This window comes from Siphateles boraxobius, unplaced genomic scaffold (assembly GCF_051911475.1).
Source record: "Siphateles boraxobius isolate OS27281-9 unplaced genomic scaffold, OSU_SipBor_1 49, whole genome shotgun sequence".
Classification (NCBI taxonomy): Eukaryota; Metazoa; Chordata; class Actinopteri; order Cypriniformes; family Leuciscidae; genus Siphateles; species Siphateles boraxobius.
This window is the reverse complement of record NW_027509130.1, coordinates 5,066,862-5,089,810: the sequence shown is the minus strand read 5'-3', so window position 1 is coordinate 5,089,810 and position 22,949 is coordinate 5,066,862. Positions and strand designations below refer to the sequence as shown.

The following is a 22,949-nucleotide window of genomic DNA, read 5'->3' as shown; positions in this document are numbered from 1 at the left end:
AAGTGTGTTGAGTTTGTTTGTTTCAGTGTTTTGTCCCCACAAACCGAACAGACGGTTTCATTTGCAGTCTTCGAATAATGTGGCAAAACCTTTTCAAATACAAATTTATTGACATTCACACGCCTTACATTAAACATATTAAATAGTTTCTGCCTTTATTTTCAACACTAGATCTATTGTTTTATCATTTAAACCCAACAAATTTAGTTAGTGGTTTGCTTGTAAAGTTTGCTTTGTTAATGTTATTGACTAGCATTAATAAGCGATCAATAAATGCTGTAAAAATGTATTGCTTTTTTTCAGTTCACGATTCTTATATATTTTTCTATGATATATCAACTTTCGATTACTCTTTAAAAATAAGATTTCATTTTAAATAAGGTTTCATGTTAACAAATGAGAAATTTTTGTAAAGTGTTACTGTAAAGTGTTTCTGCCTCTTTCTTTGGCTAATTCTGGTGTTTTGTATCTAATTTTAACATTATAAGTGTGTCTGAGATATTGTGTTTATTTCAAACTCCTGACTGATCTCTGTCTTCTCTGTGTGTTTCTCCGTCTCCGTCTCGTCATCTTCGTCCCACAAGGATCTTCCCCTGCCCCGTAAGAACAGCAGGTGAGTCCATTTTCAATGATAAGAAGATAAATGATTCTCATGCATCTTCTTATTCGGATTACATGCACGTATCAGGGTTTGTGTTGAAAACCTCATAACAATATAGTAACTTGAGTCCCATGCTTCCACCCAAAGTTGCGGATTTAACTTCGGAATATTGCATAAAACAATTGCGAATAAAGCACAATTTCCATCCCATGTGTTCAAGAGAACAAAAATGTTACTTTCGAGGAAATTGTTTGAGAATATCTGTAATAAAAATGGAAGTTTCTGCAATGGTGGAAGCCACTGTGGCTCTTTTGGCTCCGTTCGGATGCCTGGCGTTTGGGAATGCGATCATGTGAAACGCTTCTGGGAGGAAAATAAACCAACTCATTCTGATGACAGAATTTGAGATGCATTTGAGATGCACTGCAGTGCGATTAGTCCACTGGTTTGTCCAGTATTCCAATCACATGACTTTGCCAATTGGTGATTGGCTCTTTTTTTTTTTTAGAAGTCGGGAATTATTCTACCATGTTGCGCGTTGTTGCATTTCTCCCATTCATAGTAATACGAGTGAAGTGTCTTTGTATATATAAAGTCTTTGAATTTATTCAGTAAATGTGCTCCCATCATAGTTTCTCTGCATGTTGTCTTATTGGATATATGTGCATTTATGGAATAGGCACATCTTGGCGTTTAACAAAATGAACCCAAATAAAAATGTATCATGGTAACCTCTAATATACCAGTTATGTTTGCACCCACCTATTTTATTGCAAATTTGAGGTTATCGCATAAAACAATGCTGGATGGAAACATAACTGTACATTGGTATATTAGAGGTTACCATGATCATTTTTCATAAGGGTTTATTAGTGTGCAGTACAAACTCGACCTGTCTTTCTTTGTCAGTCTCTCTCTCTCTCTCTCTCTCTCTCTCTCTCTCTCTCTCTCTCGCTCTCTCTCTGTCCATTTCTCTAAAAGCTTTCCTTGTTCACTTAGATTTTTTTTGTTGTGATTCGTAGTTATATCATCCACTGTGACCTCTGGAAAAAGCACTTTTATTGCACTTTAGAAATTTATAAACACACACACGCACTCACTCACTCAGTAGCATCTTATGAACGGATGCACCGCACCTGCTCCCCCTCTTTTAATGCTCGTCTTGGTATCATCCGCTGCCCTCGAGATTTTACCCAGAATTCCCCCCTGCACTCTGTTTTCCAGTGTGTGAGCAAAGCCAGACGCTCTAACCGTTCTCCATCTGATGATGCGCACTGGTTATTTCCAAGCGTCTGCGTCTGCTTTGAGCTCTTGATCATGCAGGGCGACATGTTTCGTCGCACTAAAAGGTGAAATGTTTTTAAAAATCTGTTTTAAATGCGATTTTACTACACATGAAGATGTCGCTGATGTCATTGTTTACCTGCAGCTGGTGACACACTAACTGAATGACTTCATTAATGCAGCGTGTTTAACATGTTAGTCGATCTTGTGATAAATGCATCTGAGTTAATATAATATTTTTATTCAATTAGTGTATATATTATGGTGTTTCATATCTGAGCCACAAATTATGTTGTTTGACTCAAAATGAACAACATTTTACTCTGTTGAGGCTGGTGTTATTAGTCACAAAGGCCTGCAATTCCTTTGACTCAGAGTTTTGAATACTTGTTGATCATTTGAATGCATTGGTGAATCATTGAATCATTAGCTTGCACTTTCTTACATCTTCTGAGGTTTTAGTCTTAAATCCTCCATGCTGATGCTGAATGTCCCAGTAGAAAGATGTAAAGGATGATGTCAGACCTCTAATAATGAAGTGTATGTTAATATTAGGAGGTACTGTAACCCTATAAAGATTGACTTATGAAATAATAGTCAGAAAAATTTAAAAAAAATTGTATCTATAGACAAAATATTTAACAAATATCTAGGTGCAGGTGAGTAATTCTAAATTAGAATGTTTCACTCGAATATTTAAAAAAATTCAAACCATATTGGAATTCTAAAGATGTCAGTTGGGAGAAAATATTGTGAACCACAGATTTAAAAATCAACAGTCCACAAGAAACTCAACAAATAAATACAAACCAAACAACACTGTATTGTATTGTTTATGACAAAGGTCAGTCCTGCCTGTAAAACCCTGACATATATAAAAAACACACCTCAGTTTTATTCAGAGGCACAAACTGAGCAAAAATATGCATGTATATGCAAATATTTGGTGCAGATGCTGATAATAATATGGCCAGAAAGTAAGATGAAATTCTGATTGTAATGTAAATTAACAAGATCTTTATACTACTTCCGTAAAATGCATATAATTATCAGTCGTCACTCTATATCTGCCACTAATATGTCTTAGTAAAATGATATTTAAAATGTTTAGGTTTATGATCAAAGCTTTGTCGTTTTAAAACATATAATGCTATGCACTACAATGATGATTGACAGATGAACTAATAAACCTTCCTCAGAAGCCTGATGATCTGAACATATTTTTTCTAAAAACGCATGTCTCGATAATCAAGTAAACCTTAGTGGCCTCAGTCTAGTAAGTGTACGTCATGAAATATTACTAACAAATGAAAGTTATTCTTACATTTACTTTATAAAAATCAGAAAAGATTTCACAGCAAAAAACACATTAACCACAAGGAAGTTTTATAAATAATTATACTAAAAGGGCTTTTCTTCTTCTTAAAAACAAACTATATCAATCAGATGACAGAAGGCATGTCTACAGTGGGCTTCATAGGATTAAAAAGGGTACTGTCTCTTTAAGAACGGTCGCTCTGTTCAGGATGGCCCCAAGAGTTAACTAAACTTTTGTTGTGTGTGTGTGTGTGTGTGTGTCTGTGTGTGTTTACTAGTAGTACTGTATTAGGCAGCGCTGTTTGACATGCTTCCTTATGAGGTCGACATCATTGTGATAGTCTGCGATCAAATATCAAAGATCAAATCTCTCTTTTGTGGTTGTGTTGTATCAGCAGCTCCATCAACTGAGGGACACTCTTCACCCTACAAGACTTTATTTAGTCTGTTCATTCAGCATTTTTTCAGCTGTTCTCTGTTCAATGTAGCTTAATTCAGCTTTTACATTTGCTCCTCACAATGAAGATAAAACATGGCACACACATACACACACAGTGAGTCTGTGTATGTCTGTAATGGTGTGTAATGGCTCTCATACACTCACTCAAGGCGTATCAAGTATCTCGCGTTCACTCTCACTCTTCCATTAGCTCTCTCTCTCTCTCTCCGTTTCTTCAGAGTGCCTGTACGCACAGACTGAGATTGATGACTGTGGAAATGGAATTTTATGTATCGCTGTTGTTCTACTGCAGGGCACACACACACACACACACACACACACACACATACACACACACACACACACACTGTCTGGTATGGGGTTGGTGAAAGTAGCGAGGACTCAGGTGCAGAGTTGATGGGCTTTAAATGATAATAAAATGAAACAAAATACAAACAAAACTACCCCGAGGGGATAGAAGACTTGACTTGACTTGACTTGACTTGACTTGACTTGACCTGACCACAGGAGGAACATACAAGGGTAGACATATGACGACAATCTAACACAGGACTGCAAACACAAAGTGAATAAATAGGGAGCAAAAAGTCAGGTAACGAGGGAGGACAGGTGTAGCAAATAAACAATAATCAGGAAACAAGAAGGGCGGGGTTAGACAGTCGACAGGAGAGCACATGGCTTGTCATGTATGTTTCCTTGTGCCATGTGCTCACACAAAACGAGACATGAACACACAGCCGATGTAAAACACGAACCGCGTGCTGCACGGAAAACAACACACGTGGACAGAGGACACACGACAAGACACGCGTGGCATGAATGTCCGAATCCCGACACAGACCTGAAGCCAAACTAGACGTGCCGGGATCCACACAGCACATGAAACACGACACACAGACAAGAGAGCGCACGGCTCTGCACACTCAGACACAGACAAGACAAAACAGTGTGTCAGAGCTTTTTCTCAAAACCAAGAAATAAACTAGACAGAAGTGACAGAACCCTGACACACACACACACACACACACACACACACACACACACACACACACACACACACACACACACACACACACACACACACACCCACACACTTACACTCTCACTCACTCTCACAGTTTCTCTGTTTTCAGCTCTGATGTGATTTTTCTCCCTTAAGGTTTTATGAATTCAACTAAACCTTTTTCTTTTTGGGGTTAGGGATGTGCTATGATGGCCAACTAGTCATATTAAGGCGGGCATACACTGTGCGATGTCTGTGCGATTTCAGCAAGGTTCCTACTCACACAGAACGAGTAGATCGCATGCGATCTAAAGCCAAAGCTCAGGATTTATGTTCTCACACTATACGGTCCGAACGTTGAGCTGCGACTTCACTGCTCACACTATACGTGTGAAATATGTGCGATAAACCCCCGTGCTGGGTTGGTAGACGATATCATGTATCCAGAGATATAGTCAAAACAAGTATCAGTTATCAATATCAAGATGATTTAGCACTTCCAATTTATGTATTAAATTATTATTAGTATTATTGTATTATCATTATTAGGGAAGGCCTTTTATAATTTTATAATTAAATTGATCTGCTATTATAATTAATTTGCCACGCAATAATTTCACAGCACATCACCGCAACGCGCTGTGAGGATAATAAAATATTACATAGACAATTTTCAATGAGGAGGATTAGTATAAAACATTTTAGGTCGATTACAATGAATTATAGGCATACAATTATATTAACAGTCTATAAGATGTCCGAACATTGCAATTATTAGTCATCAATGAAAATTAAAAACAAGGTTATTACAAAAACATTGTAAAATTAATAAAAGAGGCATACATCGCAGGAAGACGTGTGTTCGTAGCTGGTTTGAACTACAGAACTTAAAGATCTCCCTCTTTTTGTTTTTTTTTGTTTGTTTTTTTTTGCTGCAGATTGAAATGGTTAACATTCTGTTTTCGCGCAGGCGCAGTGAGGAAAAGAACAATGAGTTTATGGCAATCGGTTCGTAGCTCTGCTTCAACTGTGTGATATAGTCACGAGGAGCGACCAAAATTTCTAACATGCCAGAAATTCATCCGACCATCCGATTGCCGATCGGGAGAGGTTAATCGCCTCTCGTTTGTCCCTGTACACTGGGCGAACACTGCACGACAAACGACGCACGACAAAGCTGAAAATCGTCCCGACACGAAAAAGAGTCGCACGAGTCAGAATTCGTCTCAAAATAGAACGAATATCGCGCAGTGTATGCCCGCCTTTAGTGGATAAGTGGTGATTCATTTTTAAGATTGTTAATGAATTAATTAGTTAAATGTTTTAAAATTGAATTATTTTATTCTTATTTATTTTTATTTATTCATTTATTTAGCGATGGTGTGTTGTTTGATCTGATTCAAATACTTTATTCTCTGAACTAAACCGTTTCACTCTCTGTTTGTTTGTCTGCAGTTGCCGCAGTAACCGGAAGAGTTTGATTCTGACCTCGCCGACTCTGCCCCGCCCACATTCCCCGTTACCGGGACACATCGGTGAGTGGCTCCGCCCCCTGCTGGAAATCCAGCTCACAAACCAACTGGCTGGACAAACCAGGTGGTCCAGATGGTTTTCAGAAGTGATAGCTGGTGTGTTGATGATCCCAGCTGGACTTAGACTACGTTTCTTCCAGGGCAAACACTTTCACAGAGACTGACGCTCATGTGTTTGATGCTTTCTGTGAAAGAACTTATAGTGCTGTTATAGTGCTTTTCTTAATTGCTGGAGTGTGTTGTTAACTGAGCTTGTGTGTGTGTGTTCATGTCCATACAGGGAGTAGCCCGCTGGACAGCCCTCGCAACTTCTCTCCCAGCACTCCTGCTCACTTCTCCTTCGCTCCCTCCAGACGGTGAACACACACACACACACACACACACACACACACACACACACACACACACACACACACACACACACACACACACACACACACACACAACACACACACACACTTCAGACTGAACTATAATACACACACACACATTTCAGATTCAACTATAACACACACACACACACTTCAAACTCAACTATAACACAAACACACACACACACCAACACACACACACACACACACACACACACACACACACACACACACACACACACACACACACACACACACACACACACACACACACACTCACACAAACACTTCAGACTCAACTATAACAAACAGTTAAAATTGATACAGCCTAAACTGGAAGATCATCTCATGTTAATTATCTGTCTGTCTATCCATCTATTTATCCAACTATCAATCTATCATAAATCTATCCATCCATTATCCATCCATATATCCATCCGTTAATTTATCTATCATCCATCCATCTATCTGTCTATATAGTGATGGGCGTCGATGGTCACTGGCATCTCTTCCGTCTTCTGGATATGGAACCAACACACCCAGTTCAACGGTATTTCAGTCTCTCTTTTAAACACACACTCACACACACTCACAGATGGAGCTGGTGTGTGTGTGTGTGTGTGTGTGTGTGTGTGTGTGTGTGTGTGTGTGTGTGTGTGTGTGTGTGTGTGTGTGTGTGTGTGTGTGTGTGTGTGTGTGTGTGTGTGTGTGAGTGCGTGCGTGCGTGTGTGTGTGTGTGTGTCTGTAGGTTATGTGTGATCAATGCTCTGGACACATCAGATGTGATCCAGCTGGTTCTGATGACAAACACACCTAAGTGCGCTTCCGCTGTGGGTCATTCATGTGACGTGTGTGTGTATAGTATTGTGTATATATATCTATCACTGTACAGTCAGAGACCTGCTGATAAACACTGATAAACACCGATAAACACACACCATCCTTTCACAGCAGAGCTGTTTTGTAATAGTGGACACATTGAGAATTTTTGCCAGGTGTATTTTAACTTTATGTTTAAGTGAGGTAAGTTTTAAATGCAGAGAGTAGACAGTTAAACAAAAACGTTCTTGTAACAAAGAGAGCATTATTTTAAACAGTCTTCCTGTAAGAACAGCGCCTCTGAAGCCTTAAACTCTGTCTGTGTAGCGGATCATTAGGGATTGGCACCGAGCCGCTGGGTCCAGATTGTTTACATCCTGTTCATACCTTGACCCTGTGTTGACCTGGATTCATCAGTTAATCTGTGTGTGTGTGTGTGTCAGTCTTCCAGCTCGTCTCAGGAGCGTCTGCACCAGCTGCCGTCTCAACCCACGCTGGACGAGCTGCACTTCCTCTCCAGCCATTTCGGCAGCGAAGAGAGCATCACTGATGATGACGGGGGACGCTGTTCTCCACACACACGACCCCGCTCACGCAGTCTGAGGTGAACACACACACACTCATGCACACACACCCACACACACACACATACTCACACATGCACTCATGCTTGTGTGTGTTTTTTACAGTAGTTGTGTTTAACACACTCTCTCCCTCTCTCTCTCTCTCTCTCTCTCTCGTCTTCAGTCCAGGTCGTTCTCACTCCTGCTATGACAATGAGATCATCATGATGAATCATGTTTACAGGGAGCGTTTCCCCAAGGTAAAGCACACACACACACACACACACACACACACACACACACACACACACACACACACACACACACACACACACACACACACACACACACACACACACACACACACACACACACCTGTCTCACACCATCTGTCTTCCTGTTTCTCACACCATCTGTCTACCTTCAGCATTGTCATCTCTTAAAAATCTGTGAGCACCCAACCATATATATATATACCTCTACCTCAGATGGTTCGCCACAGTGCATTCTGGGATTGGCTTGTGAAGGATGCGTACAATGCTGAGATCCAAAATGACGATTTTGCATCATTATTAACATCATTTCAAAAACCAAGGATGATAAAAAGCTATAAAATTCGATGCTTCCCCCTGAGAAAAAGACCTCAGTAATTTCAGAGCTTCAGAGAAGATCTCAGCAATGTTAAAACTGAGCTCAGATTTGCTCAAGATCCAAAAGTCTGCAAATCAAAAGTCAGTGATTTTAATATGAACTCAAACATTTCTCATCAAATTATCTGAGTTGCTCTTCACATTCATTTTACAGCTCTTTGCTCTTACTGGATGATGACTAGTGTTTAGTTGTATTGATTGTAGGAGAAACATGTGAGATCTGTAGTTGATAGTTCAGTTAATACAGCAGATGTAGCGTTTGGTCTGAGTGTATCAGTGCTGACCTCGTCATGTGAAGCTCTTTCCTAACATTAGCCGTCTTAGAGGAGACTGCATCGATTTTTACTTAGACAACATGCCGCTGTGTGTGTGTGTGTGTGTGTGTGTGTGTGTGTGTGTGTGTGTGTGTGTGTGTGTGAGTGACTTTAACTGGTGTCTGGTGTCTGTCTCTTAGTTTGCTGTAAGACAAACACATTTATATTGTCAGAGTAACGTCAGGTTATCTGAGGACAAATGAAATAAATAAAAAAAACATCTAAAATCTTGTTCTACACAACTATATATTAAACATCTTTCATATATTAAAATATGAAAATACTATTATATATATATATATATATATATATATATATATTGTAATAATATTTTCTATAATACTTATTTAGTAATTTGGTAATAAATAAATAATACATTAGTAATAATAATACTAATTGATACATATTTAGTATTTCATTATATATATATATATATATATATATATATATATACAAAGTAATATAATACAAATAAAAAATGAAAATAAAAAACATAAAATCTTGTTCTACACAACTTTAAACATCTATCATATATTCAAATATTATAATACTATTTAATATGTATTATAATGTATATTAAATATAATATTATTGTAATAATAATATTTCTAGATTATGTATTTAGTAATTTGGTAATAAATAATCTATTAGTAATACTAATAATTGATACATATTATATTTCAAAATATTTATTAAAATTTAATAAAAAAATGTAACACTTTTGTAATGAATAATACAGAGATAATATTAATAATAATAATATTAACAAGATAATTTATTTATTTATTTATTTATTATCATTATAATACATGAATATATATTATTATTATATAATACTAAATACAATTATTATTATTATTTCTAGAATGTGTGTGTCTGTCTTCATCAGTAATCCCTGTGTGTGTTCCTGTCAGGCCACGGCTCAGATGGAGGGCCGCTTGTGTGACTTCATCCACTCGTATTGTCCCGAGAGCGTTCTTCCGCTGGCCGACGGGGTCCTGAGCTTCATCCACCACCAGATCATCGAGCTGTCCAGAGACTGCCTGACCAAATCTGGAGAAGGCCTCATCACGTCGGTCTACTTCTTTGAGCTGCAGGAGAACCTGGAGAAACTTCTGGACGACGTGAGTTCATCGCACCACACCGGTCGAACAGAACGACCTCTTTACTGAAATCTGGAGACGTTATGATATATTATTTAGCTGGGAAGTTTTAATACATCATAGTTGTATTTATTTTTCTGCTTTTAATTAATACTGATTCTCCATTGGCCCAGGCCATGTGGTGATGAAAACAAGTATTTTATAAATATTCTAGAAATATTAATAATACAATATTTATTCAATTCTTTTTTATTGTATTTATTATTATTTGTAGAATATTTATGTATTACTATTTTAATAATAATAATAATAATTACTACTAATACTACTTTTAATAATCATATTGTTATTACTATTATTGTTCTTATTTTTAGAATATTTATAAAATATTATGTATAATATATTTATATAATGTATGTATTGCCACATGACTGGGCCAATGACAGGTCTGTATATATTTAATTTTATTTCTAGTATTTTGTTATAAATAAACAGTTTAGAAATGATAACATAATATAATATAACAAATATTTTGTTGAATAAATATATTTAATTGAATAAATCAGTATTATCAGCTTCCATGCATCTCTCTTTCTCTCTGTCTGTGTCTCTCAGGCGTACAAGCGGTCAGAGAGTTCAGAGTTGACCTTCGTTACCGAGTTGGTGAAGAAACTCCTCTTCATCATCGCTCGACCTGCCCGACTGTTGGAGTGTTTGGTGAGAAAATGTTTTTTATTCTTTTTTCTAGCTTGTTCTTTCATCTATTAAAGTCTCAGATAATCATCTGGTAACATGACATCAAACCCCTCTGGACTCCAATAACACAAGCCTGACCGATTCCAATTTTTACTCCAACTTCAGAAAAAAAGTATTCTGAGCCAGAGCGAGTTGCATTAGCATTTAGATTGAAGCAGCGTGTTACTGTTATCATTGACCTTCTGTGATTCACTGCCTCGAAATCTCACACAGTCATTTGAAATGTTTCCGTGCTCCTCCAGGATTAAACCACATAAACGAATGATTACCCCCATTAAACCGAGAAGCACACAAAATGAGCTTCTAGCAAAGTTTGGGCGAATATGTCCATGGACTTCAGCAAATTACAAATGTTCAGTTTAATTCGCTACGAAAACGGAACCATGTAATTCCAAACCGCATTGCAAGATTCTAAGATCGCCGTAGTAACCGATAGCACCTGTGATTGATGTGTGTGTGGCACAGGAGTTTAACCCTGAGGAGTTTTATCATCTGCTGGAAGCGGCTGAAGATCACGCTAAAGAAGGACACCTGATGAAGACCGACATCCCGCGCTACATCATCAGCCAGCTGGGCCTGACACGAGACCCTCTGGAGGGTGAGGCGCACAATCACACACACACACACTCACTGATTTCATTATAGAGGAACTGTGTGTGCTGACCGTCTGTGACGTGTGTGTTTCAGAGATGGTCAGTCGAGAGCACTATGACAGCGAGGGTCCCGTCACACCGGAGACAGACGATTCTGCAGAGGTGTGAACACACACGCACGCACACACACACACACACACACACACACACACACACACACACACACACACACACACACACACACACACACACACACACACACACAGGTTTGTTTAGCTATACTTGTGAGGACCTCCATAAACGTGATTTTTTATATTGTACAAACTGTATATTCTGTCCCCTTACACTAACCCTACCCCTAAACCTGCCCATCACACACACTGACACACACACACACACACACACACATACACACCTGACCAGTAGCGTAGCCTCAAGGGGGTCCCCCAGATTCCTAATTGTTTGAAATACAAAAAAAAATAAGTAATTGTTGATTTGTTACTCTAATTGAATGTGATATATTGAACAATGTTGCGCGCGGTAAAATGCAACGGCTGTTTTTCAAATTTATTGGATTGATTAACGTGTTGTGCGTAGCCTAAGCTGTTATTTTCCAGGACACTCATATTTCATCACTGGACTTCCACGACACACATCGGCACAAAGCCAAATGATTTTGTCTCATTATAACAGCGGAAAACCACTTAAAATACTAATTTACGGTCATAAAGATAAGAGTAATGCATCATTTGAAACTGTGAAGTTTTTATTTTTATTTGTGTACATTAACAATAAAAAAAAATTGTGCTTTTTTAAAATAAAGAATACAAATAAGATGTTGCTTTCTGCCGTCCCGGTTTCTTTTTCATTAATTTTGTGGAGCGTGTCACCAAAAAAGTTAGGCAGACAAACCCCAAATAAAATTCTGGCTATGCCGCTTTTACACACACACACACACACACACACACACACACACACACACACACACACACACACACACACACACACACACACACACACACACACACACACACACACACACACACACACACACACACACACACATAGCCCCAAGAAACTGAAAACGATTATTTGTCAGTAAAGCATCTGTTACAAGAGGATAATGACGTCCTGTGCAAATTAGTAAAAGTGTTGAGGGGATTTTTCTCTTTTCCAGGGAAAAATGAAAACCATGAAGCCACCTGGAGAAGCTGATTTCCAGACCATCAAACTGATCAGCAACGGAGCCTATGGGTAAACCAGCACACACACACACACACACACACACACACACACACACACACACCAACACACACACACACACACACACACACACACACACACACACACACACACACACACACACACACACACACACACACACACACACACACGGAGATGTCCTCAGAAACCATATATACAAGAACACACACACACACACACACACACACACACACACACACACACACACACACACACACACACACACACACAGAGGAGTTGAGGCAGTGACAGAGGTTTCTGTGTGTTTTCCAGCGCGGTGTATCTGGTCCGTCACCTGGAGACCCGACAGCGCTTCGCTATGAAGAAGATCAACAAACAGAATCTGATTCTGAGGAACCAGATCCAGCAGGCGTTTGTGGAGCGAGACATCCTGACCTTCGCAGAGAACCCGTTCGTGGTCAGCATGTTCTGCTCCTTCGAGACCAGGCGACACCTGTGTATGGTCATGGAGTACGTGGAGGGTGAGACACGCAGGCAGTTTGATCACTCTATTACAGCTCATAAGACTTTATTGAAACCCTTTAAGTATCAACTCTCAGATGTTTCTCATAAAATCGTCATGAACTGGAAGTTGCGATCATCTTTTCTTCTCTATTGTGACATATATTCGAGTGAAACGCTTATGGAACAAGAACAAATGTTTGGCGGGGCTTGATTTTGTCTGTGTGGAAATGATTGGATGGTTGTGGTTTGCTATTGGCTGATATCATGTGAGTGACAGGTTACCCCGCCCACATCATCAGAGAAGAGAATAGATGTTGTGAAGGAGGGAGGGGAAGTTATTTTGATTAAGGAGAAACATCTGAGATGCAGGAGACTTAACTGAATGTTAAATGTGTTTCCCGCGGCTCAGGAGGCGACTGTGCAACGCTGCTGAAGAATATTGGAGCGCTGCCCGTGGAAATGGCACGCATGTACTTCGCTGAAACCGTCCTGGCGCTCGAGTACATTCACAACTATGGAGTCGTGCACCGTGATCTCAAACCTGACAAGTAAGATGCCTCCTAGTGGACGAGATTGAATCAGAATATATCTGAATTCTATTTTATAATGACAGCAGAGAGCATGTCATTTACTAAATGACCCTGCACATTCAATTAGACGATTGCTGGGATTCATTTGCCTTCTGCTGGGTGGTGACAGACACTTCCTGTGTGAGATTAATGAAAATCATTTCATTTGGACAGATTGTGTTATATAATTAAACACATGTCAGAACTGCCCCTCAGCTTGACAGTGTGTTTGTGTTGCTGTATCACATGACCTCTGTCTGTTTGTCTGTCTCTTGTCAGTCTGCTCATCACGTCCATGGGACACATTAAACTCACTGATTTCGGTTTGTCAAAAATGGGTCTCATGAGTCTCACCACAAACCTGTACGAGGGACACATCGAGAAGGACACCAGGGAGTTCTTGGATAAACAGGTATGAGAAAATGGTGTCTTTTAAACAAATTTAATATTGTGTTTGAAGACATGGATCACAGACAGGGACTAAAAGCCACAAAATGGCAATTTTCATTATTCATGAAATCTTTAAAATTTTAATTATTATATTCTGTCCGTTTAGTGTAGTTAATAATTAATGCCATTGCCACAAGTTGCCAATAAACAACATCAAGCTAAAAATAATTCCAAACACCAACATTCAAAATATAATTCCAAATACCAACACTTTAAAAAATATTTACAAACACCAACATTCTAAAAATAATTTAAAACGCCAACATAATAAAAATAATTTAAAACACCAACATTCTCAAAATAATTCCAAATACCAACATGCTAAAAATAATGTAAAACACCAATATTCTCAAAATAATTCCAAATACCATCATGCTAAAAATAATTTCAAATACCAACATTCTAAAAAAAAATTCCAAATACCAACATTCTAAAAAAAACACCTAAGCAACTGTATAGCAATGGTGGACAGTTTTGTATTCATTAACACCACTCATTTTTTTCAGGAAATATATTATATAGTTGGTTAATAACTCATTTTTCCTTGTCCATATGACCTGGCTTTACTTTAGTAGCATTTGCACTTGTCTACAATTAATTATAATTATGATTAATTATATTATGAATATACTTATTTAAACATAACAAATGTAATTAATGTAGCACAATTTTGAACTCAAGTTGAAGTCATGCTCAGAGGCTTGACATTTGACCCCAGGTCTGCGGCACCCCGGAGTACATCGCCCCGGAGGTGATCCTGCGGCAGGGCTACGGGAAGCCGGTGGACTGGTGGGCCATGGGCATCATCCTCTACGAGTTCCTGGTGGGCTGCGTGCCATTCTTCGGCGACACACCCGAGGAGCTGTTCGGTCAGGTGATCTCAGGTAAAGACGTCACAACATCAGATATTTTACATAGTGAAACTTTCTCATTTTACTGTAAAAAAAGCAAAGGATGTATACAATGCACACAACGTAAAATATCTATAATGAAAATATAGATATTGAAGCAAACAATAAAAATAGTCCCATTTAACAGTGAACCTTTAACAGGAATTTCCAAAAACACAAAAAGCAAACAAATAGTCACATTTTAAATAAATATTTTTTGTTTTAAGGATTGTTTCAATATTTTTACAATATTTTTACTTGAAAATAAGACAAAATACTGATAAAAAAAATAGTGTTATTTAACCTAAAGTGTGTGTGTGTGTGTGTGTGTGTGTGTGTGTGTGTGTGTGTGTGTGTGTGTGTGTGTGTGTGTGTGTGTGTGTGTGTGTGTGTGTGTGTGTGTGTGTGTGTGTGTTGTAGATTATATCGTGTGGCCCGATGAGGACGACGCTCTCCCGGTTGACGCGCAGCACCTGATCTCATCTCTACTGCAGACCAGCCCGCTGCTCAGACTGGGCACAGGTGACCTCACACACCTGCAGTCATGTGATCCCCTGTCACTGAACACATGCTGATGCACTCTAATGATGCTGACATTGATCACTCTTCATTTGGTCTCTAAATGTGGTTGTATGAACCATGTTTGAAGCATTTTTAGCATCGTGTAAATAATGACAATTAAATAAGAATATTTCTTTGCCAGAGAATAGTTTAAAATTCAGACCCCAGTCCATTTGTGCACAATAAAACAGATTAAAAGGTCCCATAGACGTACACTAAAGGAGGGACTCGAGGTCTGAATACCATGACAACAACATAACAACCCCCAGAATAGCCCAGCAACACCCTAGCAGCCACCCAGAACTCCTTAGAAACAACTTAGCTACCACGTAGTAGCACATTTAAAACAAATCAGAACTGCCTACACTTAGTATACACTAAAACACCCTAGCAACCACTCTGAACATCTTAGAAACCACATAGCAACTACACAGTAGCAAGTGTAACTCCACCCACTACCACCTAACTGCATAGCATGCACTAAAACACAACCCAGCAACCACTCAGAATACCTTAGAAACCACCTAGCAAAAACATAGTAGCAAGTTTAAAACCACTCAGAACCCCCTAACAACCCAATAATAATCACTTAAAGCTCCCTGGTAACCACCTAGCAACACCATAGCAACCACCAACCCACCCATAGCAAGTTTAAAACCAATCAGAGCCACCTCTCAATAACAGTATGCTTAGCAAACACATAGTAGCAAGACCACTCAGAATCACCTTACAACCTCGTAATATTCACTAAAACACCCTGGTATCCACCTAGCAACACCCAAGCAACCACTCAGTACACCTTAGAAACCCCATTGCATTCACATAGTAGCAAGTCTAAAATCACTCATCTAACAACCCCATAGTATGCACTAAAACAATCTAGTATCCACCTAGCAATGCCCTAGCAAGCACTCAGACCATTCTAGCAACAATACAATGTCTAAAGAAAATATTAAAATCCATTTTCGATGATTGCTATAATTTGATTATTCTTGGAGCATTGATTGTCTTCTATTACTGTGGCCACCTCTCGTGGTTGATTGCTTTGGTTGAGTTAGACGTTCTGCTCACGCTGATGTTTGTGCGCAGGTGGAGCGTTCGAGGTGAAGCAGCATTCGTTCTTCTGTGATCTGGACTGGAGTGGCCTGCTCCGACAGAAAGCCGAGTTCATCCCGCATTTGGAGTCGGAGGAGGACACCAGCTACTTCGACAGTGAGTGACGGACGGGTGGATTGTGTGTGTTTATGCTGGTGTCTGTTATATGTCAAGCGAAATTGAAGAACAAACTGCTGAGGCGTCATTTCAAACACAATCAGGCCAAAACGAAGTTCGTTTGGAGTTAATTTCGGGAGTTTGAAACGGCTTGCCAATGTGAAATTTCCGGAAAAGTTCACTCTGGCTAGTAAACGCCTCTAAACTCCCATTGGTCAGTGGTGATGATGTAAAATAGGTGGGTGTCGCTCTGAGGCTCCGCCTTCTTTGATGTGGACATTTCTCCAGTTAATTTCTCTTGAGTCCGTAGAGTTCAGACAACCGCGAGTGAAAACATGAACACTGGAGTTTCTTTATAGTAGAAAATTAAGTTGTAATTCTAATGGAAAGCGACACTGACACGGTTAAAGCAATCTATTGTATAAAGAGCTACATGTAAATAAACACAATTTAAACAGCAATTAACTGCTGTTGTCTCACCGCTATCATTTTCATTTTCATTTATGTTTATTTTGTTATTGAGAGGAAAGCTCGCAGAACATATATACGTAGCTCTCCGCAGGGTGAACAGTGTTGAGATGTTCACTACCAATATACCCCTCAAATATGTATAACTTCTTTTTACTCCTAAACAAAGAATGAAAAAGATCTTCGAGTATATCAGGGCCTTTAGTAACTCATCTGTCCGTTTCAGCGCGATCCGAGCGATATCATCACGTTCACTCGTACGATGAGGACGACACCAATGACGACGAGCCAGTGGAGATTCACCACTTCTCCTCCTGCTCTCCACGCTTCAGCAAGGTTTGACCTCTCTCATCATATACTGAGGGTTATGGGTAATGTAGTCTGTTCCAGGACTCATGTAATCTGTCTGAATCACAGGTGTACAGCAGCATGGAGCAACTGTCCCAGCTGGAGCACAAACCTGTGGTGACCCGCCGAGAGCCCAAAGCTCACAGAGAAGATCGCGGGAAGAGAGAGAGTCTGGGCAGCCTGACCCTCCGGGACAAGACCTGGAGAACCGGATCCCCTGAGATGTAAGAGCAACAACAAAACCACATCCCAGAATATCCCAGCAGCCACTCAGAACACCTTAGAAACCACATAGTAGCACATCTAAAACCACCCAGAACTGCCTGACAGCTGCTTAGCATGCACTAAAAACACACTAGCAATGCCATTGAGAGTACTATCTATCAACCTTATAATGCACTTTTAACTATTAATTGAACATCGATGGTTAAAACCACCTAGCAACCCATAGCAAGTTTAACATTACTCAGAACAGCCTAACAACTGCAAGCATGCACTAAAAAATAGAAACCATCCAACAACCCCATAGTATCCACTAAAACACCCTAGTATCCACCTAGCAACACCCTTGCAACCATTCAGAACAAATTAGAAACCACTTAGCAAGTTTAAAACCACCCAGAATCACCTAATAACCCCGTAGTATGGACTAAAACACCCTAGTGACCACCTAGCAACACCTGAGCAACCACTCAGAACACCCTAGAAACCACCTTGCATCCACATAGTAGCACGTTTCAAATTACTAATTTAACAACCCCCCTTAGTATGCTCTAAAACACCCTAGTAACCACCTAGCAACCATTCAGAACAAATTAGAAACCAATTAGCAAGTTTAAACCACTCAGAATCACCTAATAACATAGTATGCACTAAAACACCCTATTAACCACCAAGCAACACCTTAGCAACCACCCAGAACACCCTAGAAACCACCTTGCATCCACATAGTAGCGAGTTTAAAATTACTCATCGTATGCACCATCCACCTAGCAACACCCTAGCAACCACTCAGAACAAATTAGAAACCATTAAGCAACCACCTTGCAAGTTTAAAACCACTCAGAATCACCTAATAACCCCTTAGTATGAGGTTATTGGGTCGTGGTTCTAAAACCACTGATGGTCCTCATTTTTCTGTATAGGAAGCGTTTGTCGTGCTCAGAGTCGTCCTTCACAGAATCAGACTCCAGTCCTCCCGGAGCTCGCCGCCGCTTCTCAGCGCTGATGGACACGCACCGCTTCGCTTCTCCACTAGAGGGAGATGGTGAGGTGCACACGCGCCAGCCAGCAATCAAAGTCAGGGGCACATCACTAGAGGGCGCCAGCGTGCCCGTCAGCTCAGGACTGCTGGAGTCAGTGGGACATCCGGGAGGTGATTGAGTTTTCAAATAAACAGAATCATTTCATACATTTATACTGTGTTGTGTTTCTAGGTGTCAGTTTCTCTATAATTCATAATAATCTTCCTGCTTCTCAGATAAACTTCTGCGGCCTGCCGATGCCGCCGTGCCTCTGCACATCCCAGACTCGTTTGGGCCTCGAGTCGGAACTGACCTGGTGTTACGAAGAGCCCGACATCATCAGATTACCACCGACGGTGGGAAAAGCACCGCGACTCGCTCCGGCACCAAAGTCATAAAGTCGGCCTCTACCACGGCCCTGTCTGTCATCATACCTGCAGGTGAGATATCAATCCAGGCTCTGTTTTCAACTGTCATCAACATCCAATAGAATAGCACTTCAACATTAAAATAAATGCACTGTTGTTTTCATTTAAGTATTATTATTTTGATGTACATGACCTTGTTTTTTAATGTTTAATTAAATAAATAAAATACTTTTAATTAATAATGGTTAATAATTAATAAAAATAAAACAATATTAAAAGCTTATGTTTCATGAATAAGGCCCTATAAGTGTATTTTAAGTTTTAAAACGTCAATAACCTTCAAAATCGCGACACTTTTTTTTGGTGTGTGTGCAAAACTACACCTATGAATGCAAACTATAGTTCAAACACGCTATAAATGTCAACAACCAATAAAATATGTTGATAAATACAATAAAGTAAAATAAAATACTATTTAGTACTATTAAAGTACTTTTTTTTAATTCGTATTATTTTCTATATGCTTTATAAAATCGTGGGGTTTGTGTTTTCTTTAATAATTAGCCTTTTTGTGGGCCTCATTTATGAATCATGCTCATTCTTATGTGCATTTTTCCACGCAAGTTCTGTGTGAAAAATACAGAAATTTGCATGAAACTTTTTTTGTCTACAAACTACAAATCTACAACATTTTTCACAACACTACATTTTTTGTAAACTTTTCTAGTCAGGTTTTGCATTATTTTCAATATACAGGTGCTTCTCAATAAATTAGCATATTGTGATAAAGTTCAATATTTTCCATAATGTAATGATACAAATTAAACTTTCATATATTTTAGATTCATTGCACACCAACTGAAATATTTCAGGTCTTTTATTGTTTTAATACTGATGATTTTGGCATACAGCTCATGAAAACCCAAAATTCCTATCTCAAACAATTAGCATATCATGAAAAGGGTCTCTAAACGAGCTATTAACCTAATCATCTGAAGCAACTAATTAACTCTAAACACCTGCAAAAGATTCCTGAGGCTTTTAAAAACTCCCAGCCTGTTTCATTACTCAAAACCGCAATCATGGGTAAGACTGCCGACCTGACTGCTGTCCAGAAGGCCATCATTGACACCCTCAAGCAAGAGTGTAAGACACAGAAAGAAATTTCTGAACAAATAGGCTGTTCCCAGAGTGCTGTATCAAGGCACCTCAGTGGAGAGTCTGTGGGAAGGAAAAAGTGTGGCAAAAAACGCTGCACAACGAGAAGAGGTGACCGGACCCTGAGGAAGATTGTGGAGAAGGACCGATTCCAGACCTTGGGGGACCTGTGGAAGCAGTGGACTGAGTCTGGAGTAGAAACATCCAGAGCCACCGTGCACAGGCGTGTGCAGGAAATGGGCTACAGGTGCCGCATTCCCCAGGTCAAGCCACTTTTGAACCAGAAACAGCGGCAGAAGCGCCTGACCTGGGCTACAGAGAAGCAGCACTGGACTGTTGCTCAGTGGTCCAAAGTACTTTTTTCGGATGAAAGTAAATTTTGCATGTCATTCGGAAATCAAGGTGCCAGAGTCTGGAGGAAGACTGGGGAGAAGGAAATGCCAAAATGCCTGAAGTCCAGTGTCAAGTACCCACAGTCAGTGATGGTCTGCGGTGCCATGCCAGCTGCTGGTGTTGGTCCACTGTGTTTTATCAAGGGCAGGGTCAATGAAGCTAGCTATCAGGAGATTTTGGAGCACTTCATGCTTCCATCTGCTGAAAAGCTTTATGGAGATGAAGATTTCATTTTTCAGCACGACCTGCCACCTGCTCACAGTGCCAAAACCACTGGTAAATGGTTTACTGACCATGGTATTACTGTGCTCAATTGGCCTGCCAACTCTCCTGACCTGAACCCCATAGAGAATCTGTGGGATATTGTGAAGAGAAAGTTGAGAGACGCAAGACAAAACACTCTGGATGAGCTTAAGGCCACTATCGAAGCATCCTGGGCCTCCATAACACCTCAGCAGTGCCACAGGCTGATTGCCTCCATGCCAAGCCGATTTGAAGCAGTCATTTCTGCAAAAGGATTCCCGAAAACAAGTATTGAGTGCATAACTGAACATAATTATTTAAAGGTTGACTTTTTTTGTATTAAAAACACTTCTTTTGTTGGTCGGATGAAATATGCTAATTTTTTGAGATAGGAATTTCGGGTTTTCATGAGCCAAAATCATCAGTATTAAAACAATAAAAGACCTGAAATATTTCAGTTGGTGTGCAATGAATCTAAAATATATGAAGTTTAATTTTTATCATTACATTATGGAAAATAATGAACTTTATCACAATATGCTAATTTATTGAGAAGGACCTGTATGTGGCGTTTACATATGAGCTTTTTTATATAAAGATGCTTGGTTTTATTTCTCCTCCTGTAGTTGAGCAGCATGGCACGTCTCCATTGGCCAGTCCCATGTCTCCTCGGTCCATCTCGTCCAATCCCTCGTCTCGTGACTCGTCTCCGAGTCGCGACTACTCGCCTACGGTCAACGTCCTGCGCTCACCGATCACCATCCATCGCTCTGGGAAGAAGTACGGCTTCACGCTGCGTGCCATCAGAGTCTACATGGGCGACAGTCACGTGTACAGCGTGCATCACATGGTCTGGGTACGAACGCATTCTGAGACGTCCTACTGAGTTTATATATGATGATCAATGTTGGGAGTAACTCATTACAAGTAACTTGAGTTACGTAATCAGATTACTTTTTCAAGTAGCTAGTAAAGTAACGCATTACTTTTTTAGTTTACAACAAAACATCTAAGTTACTTTTCACATGTATTGACTGACAGCTCTCCTGTCCTCATTTTGAGAGAAATAAAGTGTGTTCGCTGTGTGTAAACATGATGGTTATTTTAGTTTTAGAATAAATGTGAACATGCATTTACTCATCTCACTTGCATGAAGACATTTAGTATTCCTCAAAATGAATAAAAACAGTGAAATGCAATCTCAGAATTTTTCGCAAAACTTCTGTGATTAACTATATTAAATTACACAAATATACTTTATGTATTTAATCTCACTTTATTAACCAATGTCTTGCCTGCTGACCTTCAATGATATAATTGAGCCATACTAATAAGCAAAGATGACTTTAGATTAGATTTAGAAATAAGAGTGTTGAACTTCTTCTCCTGTGTCCTATTGTTCTTTAATCCGGAATAGCATAAGCTGAAATGTTTTTTTTTTTTACTTTACAGGCGTAAATATGTATTTCTTTCAGCCTGAGGCTTATTCATTTCACTTTTGGTGTGACAGGGCCTTAACATTTGCCTGAACTTTTTTTGTTGTTATTAAAAAACAAGCAAGCCCAGTCCAGTTGAGAAAGAGTAACAAAAGTAATGTAACGCATTACTTTTCATAAAAAGTAACTTAGTGCATATAGTTACTTTTTTTGGGAGTAATGCAATATTGTAATGGATTCCTTTTAAAAGTAATTTTCCCCAACACTGCTGATGATTGACATTGCTTTCTTCCAATCACAGCATGTAGAGGGTGGTGGGCCGGCCCAGGAGGCGGGGCTTTGTGCCGGTGACCTCATTACCCATGTGAACGGGGAGTCTGTGCACGGATTGGTCCACACAGAGGTGGTGGAGCTCATTCTGAAGGTACGGACATCACGAACAGACCTGTTGTTCCATGAATTGCTTTAAAAAATATTATTTATAAAAGGAATAATTATTGCAGGAATACATACAG

At 39.5% G+C, this 22,949-nt stretch overlaps 1 protein-coding gene across 3 annotated transcripts in view; it reads left to right on the top strand.

Annotated features, from left to right (window-relative positions):
- mast1b (microtubule associated serine/threonine kinase 1b) overlaps positions 1-22,949 on the top strand; it is a 39,483-nt gene that overhangs the window by 9,981 nt on the left and 6,553 nt on the right. Inside the window, exons 2-24 of one of the 3 annotated variants that reach the window (XM_077202179.1) lie at positions 585-613; positions 6,121-6,200; positions 6,478-6,553; positions 7,049-7,118; positions 7,831-7,991; positions 8,135-8,210; positions 9,829-10,038; positions 10,633-10,734; positions 11,239-11,371; positions 11,461-11,528; positions 12,544-12,620; positions 12,903-13,111; positions 13,504-13,642; positions 13,943-14,075; positions 14,832-14,997; positions 15,424-15,525; positions 16,654-16,776; positions 17,471-17,580; positions 17,662-17,816; positions 18,738-18,967; positions 19,073-19,276; positions 21,625-21,854; positions 22,736-22,858. In XM_077202179.1, the coding sequence (XP_077058294.1) occupies positions 585-613; positions 6,121-6,200; positions 6,478-6,553; positions 7,049-7,118; positions 7,831-7,991; positions 8,135-8,210; positions 9,829-10,038; positions 10,633-10,734; positions 11,239-11,371; positions 11,461-11,528; positions 12,544-12,620; positions 12,903-13,111; positions 13,504-13,642; positions 13,943-14,075; positions 14,832-14,997; positions 15,424-15,525; positions 16,654-16,776; positions 17,471-17,580; positions 17,662-17,816; positions 18,738-18,967; positions 19,073-19,276; positions 21,625-21,854; positions 22,736-22,858 (3,006 nt within the window). Of the gene's footprint in view, positions 1-584; positions 614-6,120; positions 6,201-6,477; positions 6,554-7,048; positions 7,119-7,830; positions 7,992-8,134; positions 8,211-9,828; positions 10,039-10,632; positions 10,735-11,238; positions 11,372-11,460; positions 11,529-12,543; positions 12,621-12,902; positions 13,112-13,503; positions 13,643-13,942; positions 14,076-14,831; positions 14,998-15,423; positions 15,526-16,653; positions 16,777-17,470; positions 17,581-17,661; positions 17,817-18,737; positions 18,968-19,072; positions 19,277-21,624; positions 21,855-22,735; positions 22,859-22,949 lie in introns of those variants that run through there. The other 2 variants (XM_077202180.1, XM_077202181.1) reach the window with 2 other exon arrangements.